Here is a 6,681-nt window from a genome sequence, read left to right on the forward strand (position 1 = left end):
CCTGCCTCTTCTTCGCTTATGGTGGTGGCTGTCAATCATTGGCATTCCTTGGCTTGCAGCTGCATCACTCCAATCTCTGCTTGTTTTGTCACATGGCTGTCTTCCCTTTGTGTGTCTGTTTTCACATGGTGCTCTCCTCTTTCTTATAAGGACATCAGTTCTATTGGATTAAGAGCCCACCCTATTCCAGTATGAGCTAATCTTAATTTATCACATCTGCAATTATCTTAGTTTCAAGTAAGGTCACGTTGTGAAGTACTGAGGGTTAGGACTTCCAACATATTTTTGGAGAGGAAGGGATACAGTTCAACCCGTAGCAGTCACAACTGGAAACACTCAACTTGTTTACTTTTTATATTTTTAAGCTGAAAGGAGTATTTCTTGAAAAGTTTTAGGGTGTGGGAGTGATATTCTGATTACTAGAAACTACTCAGATTCTGTAATACAGTTGATTCCTTTCTAGGAATGGAATTTATAAACAACCATGAACAACTTCACTTTCTTCACTGAGTTCATCCTCCTTGGGCTGTCTGCTAACTGCCACATTCAGACTCTGCTCTTTGTACTGTTCCTGGAGATTTACCTCCTGACCTTGATGGGGAATCTGGTGATGATTCTGGTGATCAGAGGGGATTCTCACCTCCACATCCCCATGTATTTTTTCCTTGGACACCTGTCCTCCCTAGATATCTGGTTCTCTTCAATTACTATGCCCAAAATGCTACAGAACTTCCTCTCTCAAAAGAAAAGCATCTCAGTGTGGGGCTGCATCACCCAGAGTTTCTTTTTTCTTCTCTCTGGGTGTGCTGAAGCCAGTCTTCTCTCTGCCATGGCCCATGACTGCTATGCTGCCATCTGCCATGCCCTGCTCTACACCATGGTCATGAACAAGCCTCTCTGCATGATAATGGTTAGTGCAGCATGGGTAATGAGTTTTCTGAACTCACTAGTAAATAATCTTTTCATCCACAAGTTACATTTCTGTGGGTCCAACATTATCTCCCACTTCTGCTGTGAGCTACCCTCACTCTTCCCTCTGTCATGTACTGATCCCACTGCCAACAAATTCCTTCTGTCAGGGTCCAGTGCATTTCTGGGACTGCTGACACTTCCCCTGATCCTCTTTTCTTACTCCAGAATCATTTCTGCCATTCTGAACATCCACTCCTCTGAGGGTCAAGCCAAAGCCTTCTCTACCTGCTCCTCCCACCTCACTATGGTGCTCTTGTTCTATGGGGCAGCTCTATTCAGGTACATCAGCCCCGCCTCAGGCTCAGTGTTGGAACTAGTGGTCTCCATTCAGTACAGTGTGATCACATCCTTGCTGAACCCGCTCATCTACAGCCTCAAGAACCAGGAGGTGAAAGCAGCTCTGCAGAGGATGCTGAGGCAGTGAATGTGCTCCTCAGATGAGAGGTTCTATGTGTAGTATTCAGTCAGAGAATGGGGAAGATAGATCTTCAGAAATACCTTGAGAGGATAAAACATTTGAGGTCAGTGGATCTCAAACTGTCATCTACAAACCAGCAGAATCAGCATTATCTGTGAGCAGGCAAGAAAGGCAGATTCTCGGGCCCAATCACTAATCTACTGAATCAACAGTAGAGCTCACAATCTATGTTTCAATTAGTCAGCCAGGTGAGTATGAGATGTATGAGAAAAAATGTTCTAGGGCAACTAATGTTTGAGAAAACTGTGTTTGGTGAAAGAAACAGTTCTGACATCTCAAAATGAAGAATCTCTTAAATCAGAGAGTTGATCTGTCAGGTAGTCAAGATGAGAATATTTGACTGTGTGATCTTATGATCACATCCTCTGCAAGACTGTAAAAGAGAAAAATAAAAACCTATACTATTTTAAGACATTGGAAAGAGGGAAAGTGCTGGACTATCTACTGAAGGCCAACCAGCCCATTCCTCCTATTGCCATTTGGAAGCTAAAAGATTCTCCAGAAGCCAGCACAGCATGAAGCCAAGGGACAGATGTTCCAGAACAGTGACTCACAAGCTTCCTTCACCTTACCTGAGAACACTTGAGGCCATCAAACAGCTAGTGTGCCTGGGTAGTGGTCACTAGTTTGTCTTCGGAAGTGAAGACAGCCTGAGGCTATGGCAGAAGTAACAGACCGGATGAGATAGCAGTTTCTGTGCAAGCACTTTCTCTGAGAGCCTCTGCTTCCTCACCTGGTTGCCTGGGCCATGCTGTCAGGAGCCCAGGGGCTGAGTTCTTGCTTCTGAATGTTTTGTCATAAGACTACCTTTATTTTTATCTTTCACTTAAGAAATAGAGCATTCCCAGAGCCTTAGAAGCTCCATGTGTAGCCCCATCATCTAACCCTTTTTCTCTCCCCAGATGTAACCCCTGTACTGAATTGCAAAATACTCATTCCTCTAAATTTTTTAGTTTTACCTGTTCTTGAAATTTGTATAAGTAGAATCATATTGTAAGTTTTTTTCTATGACTTGCTTTTTTCACTTAACATTATTTATTCTGTGTTTTTAGGTATGTCTTTGTAAGCAGCACAGGGCTGCATTTTGATTATTTTATTCAATCTGAAAATTATTTGAAGAGAAGAGTTTAATCAACAATTATTACAGTAATTACTTGTGTGTTCAGATCCATTTCTTTTTTTTTTCTTTTCAGCATAACAGTATTCATTGTTTTTGCACCACACCCAGTGCTCCATGCAATCCGTGCCTTCCATAATACCCACCACCTGGCTCCCCCAACCTCCCACCCCCGACCCCTTCAAAACCCTCAGATTGTTTTTCAGAGTCCATAGTCTCTCATTGTTCACCTCCCCTTCCAATTTCCCCCAACTCCCTTCTCCTAACTCCCCATGTCCTCCATGCTATTTGTTATGCTCCATAAATAAGTGAAACCATATGGTAATTGACTTTCTCTGCTTGACTTATTTCACTCAGCATAATCTCTTCCAGTCCCGTCCATGTTGCTACAAAAGTTGGGTATTCATCCTTTCTGATGGAGGCATAATACTCCATAGTGTATATGGACCACATCTTCCTTATCCATTCGTCCAGTTGAAGGGCATCTTGGTTCTTTCCACAGTTTGGCGACCTGCGGCCATTGCTGCTATAAACATTGGGGGACAGATGGCCCTTCTTTTCATTACATCTGTATCTTTGGGGTAAATACTCAGTAGTGCAATAGCAGGGTCATAGGGAAGCTCTATTTTTAATTTCTTGAGGAATCTCCACAGTGTTCTCCAAAGTGGCTGCACCAACTTGCATTCCCACCAACAGTGTAAGAGGGTTCCCCTTTCTCCACATCCCCTCCAACACATGTTGTTTCCTGTCTTGCTAATTTTGGCCATTCTAATTGGTGTAAGGTGATATCTCAATGTGGTTTTAATTTGAATCTCCCTGATGGCTAGTGATGATGAACATTTTTTCATATGTCTGATTGCCATTTGTATGTCTTCATTGGAGAAGTGTCTGTTCATGTCTTCTGCCCATTTTTTGACATGATTATTCTGTTTTGTGTGTGTTGAGTTTGAGGAGTTCTTTATAGATCCTGGATATCAACCTTTTGTCTGTACTGTCATTTGCAAATATCTTCTCCCATTCCGTGGGTTGCCTCTTTGTCTTGTTGACTGTTTCCTTTGCTGTGCAGAAGCTTTTGATCTTGATGAAATCCCAAAAGTTCGTTTTCGCTTTTGTTTCCTTTGCCTTTGGAGACATATCTTGAAAGAAGTTGCTGTGGCTGATATTGAAGAGGTTACTGCCTATGTTCTCCTCTAGGATTCTGATGGATTCCTGTCTCACGTTGAGTCTTTTATCCATTTTGAGTTTATCTTTGTGTACGGTGTAAGAGAATGGTCGAGTTTCATTTTTCTACATATAGCTGTCCAATTTTCCCAGCACCATTTTTTGAAGAGACTGTCTTTTTTCCACTGTATATTTTTTCCTGTTTTGTCGAAGATTATCTGACCATAGAGTGGAGGGTCCATATCTGGGCTCTCTACTGTGTTCCACTGGTCTATGTGTCTGTTTTTATGCCAGTACCATGCTGTCTTGGTGATCACAACTTTGTAGTAAAGCTTGAAATCAGGTAACGTGATGCCCCCAGTTTTATTTTTGTTTTTCAACATTTCCTTAGCGATTCAGGGTCTCTTCTGATTCCATACAAATTTTAGGATTATTTGCTCCAGCTCTTTGAAAAATACCAGTGGAATTTTGATCAGAATTGCATTAAAGGTATAGATTGCTCTAGGCAGTATAGACATTTTAACAATGTTTATTCTTCCGTTCAGATCCATTTCTATGTGCCCCACTTATACTGTAACTTCCTCTTATTTCTCACTCCTCTTCCCTTTCCATTTTTTCCTCTGCTTATCTGTTTTTTTTTTTTAGATTTTACTTATTTCTTTATTTATCTGAGAGAGAGTGAGAAAGAGAGAGAGAGAGAGGAAGAGAGAGAGAGAACTTGCACGCGCACAAGCAGGGGAAGTGGCAGGCAGAGAGAAAAGGAAAAGCAGGCTTCCTGCCGAGCAAAGCGCCTGATATGGGATTTAATCCCAGGACCTAGGATCGCGACCTGAGCCAAAGGCAGATTTTTAACCGAGTAACCCAGGCATCCCTGCTTGCCTATTTTTGTGATGGCTATCCTAAAGTTAGTACCTTTCTAACTAAAGTTTCCATCTAATTATCTAAAGTTAGTATCTTTATCCTCTTCCAAAACAATATAAAGACCATAAAATACTTTAAGAAACAACATCCCAAATTTATATGCCACTTAAACCCAGTATTTTAGTTCTTCCCTTTCCCCTGACAAATTAGACATTATCATTACTATATTATTTAATCAATCAGTTTTTATTTAGATTTACCCAGGTGAGACATTGGCTCATCATGTCTTTTTTTACAAAATAATATGGTTGTTATTTATATAGTAGTTACAGTATGCTGAGGAAACTTGATTTATGGAAAGTATGAAGGTACAATTATAGACAAAACACAAGATTATATATAGCATTATAATGATATTTCATAACTTATAGGACAAATACAGGAAATTTCAAATGTTTTGTATTTTCCCTATACATTCTGTAGATCACTATACCTTACTAAATTACAAAAAACTTTGTATTACAGTGTAAAATTAGAGGTTATTTATATCAATATTGCCTTTGCATGCCAACAAAACATTTTATAATAGAATTACCAACTACAAATATTGAATTCTCTGATAAAATTTATCATTACTTTGGGGATTGTTTTATTAAACTATAGCACTTGGGATCTTTTATTAAACCATAATACTTGGAATCTTTTATAGAAGGGACTGAAAACATTTTACAAATATTGAATATCATTTTGAGAATCAGTGACAAATTACACATTAATAATTGATTCCAATGGCATACCCACCAGCCCACTTACTCTTGAAACCTTAATGAAATGCAGGCAAGTTTACCATGTCTTTTTGCATCTCAGATCTTTCATTAGTGATCATTTTCTCATGTCCATATCTGATCCTTTAGAATTCTCTGTGTCAGTTTTGTGATGAATTGTTTTTGTTTGCCTGAAAATTACTTTATTTCTTGAAAGGTAATTTTTCTGGCCATGAAATTCTAAATTGTAGCTTAAATTCTGTTCTCATAGAAAGGTTATCTATTTCCTTCAGTTACCTTTGAGTTAGCCCCACTTTAAATTAAATTCTCTGCTTGAGGTGTTTCAGACCACACACACAGACAGCATGAATTCAGACTTCACACTTGTCTGAGCACCAGCTGTAGTTATGAATTTGCAGGAAATATCCCTTTCCCTCTTTACCCAACTCCAATGTCAAAAGGGCCAATTTTCTCATGGCCCCATCCTCATGGTAGATTATTTTTTATTTATGTTCACACTGAGATTGTAGCACCTTATTTCTAACAATTATATAATTCTTGCTATGTACCAGGCATTCTAAGAACTTTATGTATATTAACTAATTGAATGCTCTGAACAACTCTATGAGACAGATACTATTATTTTCATAGATACTGTTAAAATTTTCCTCATTTTACAAACTTAGAAACTTATGCACTGAGAGGAAAAGTGACTTTCACAAAGTGAGTGGGAGAGCTAGGATTTAAACCCAGGTAGTTTAGGTACAGAGTCCATACTCACATGCTAGGCAATGTTGCTTCTGGGATTTATTTCAATGAATGTTTGTCAAATTCACTATTGGAGTTCTCTTACTGGAATTATTTCTATTAGGATTCTCCTATTAAACTCCCTACCCAGCTGGTTTCTAGATTTAACTTTTACCCTCCATATCAAGCTGGTTAGAGTACTTGCTTAACTCCTAGGATTTCTTCTTTCACTTCATTTGTGAGCTCTGAAGAGCCAAAACTGTCATCTTGGTAACCCATTAAGTTTTTTAAATTTAGTATGTTAATTGTTCAAGCAAAGAATACTGTGAGACAATTAATCAGTTATAATGGTCAGAAGTAGAAGTCACCTCCTTAGTCAACAGATCTTGATAACTTCCATGTCTACCAGGCCAACCCAATTTCTGATCCAAGCCTCTCCTAATTTCCAAACTTGTTATCAACATCTTGAGTGTTTTATGCTTTATTAAGATATATCACTGTGTTTTCAAAAAAATTTTTTCAATAAAATGTAGAAATTAATAACTGTATTATATTGAGATATGATGCTCATACTAATTATT

At 38.8% G+C, this 6,681-nt stretch overlaps 1 protein-coding gene across 1 annotated transcript; it reads left to right on the forward strand.

Annotated features, from left to right (window-relative positions):
* Positions 1-484: 484 nt before the first annotated feature.
* On the forward strand, positions 485-1,396 carry LOC125106913 (olfactory receptor 8S1-like). The gene has a single exon (XM_047741498.1). The coding sequence runs from the start codon at positions 485-487 to the stop codon at positions 1,394-1,396; it is 912 nt and encodes a 303-aa protein (XP_047597454.1).
* Positions 1,397-6,681: the final 5,285 nt, after the last annotated feature.

Source organism: Lutra lutra, chromosome 8, assembly GCF_902655055.1.
Source record: "Lutra lutra chromosome 8, mLutLut1.2, whole genome shotgun sequence".
NCBI classification, from domain to species: Eukaryota; Metazoa; Chordata; class Mammalia; order Carnivora; family Mustelidae; genus Lutra; species Lutra lutra.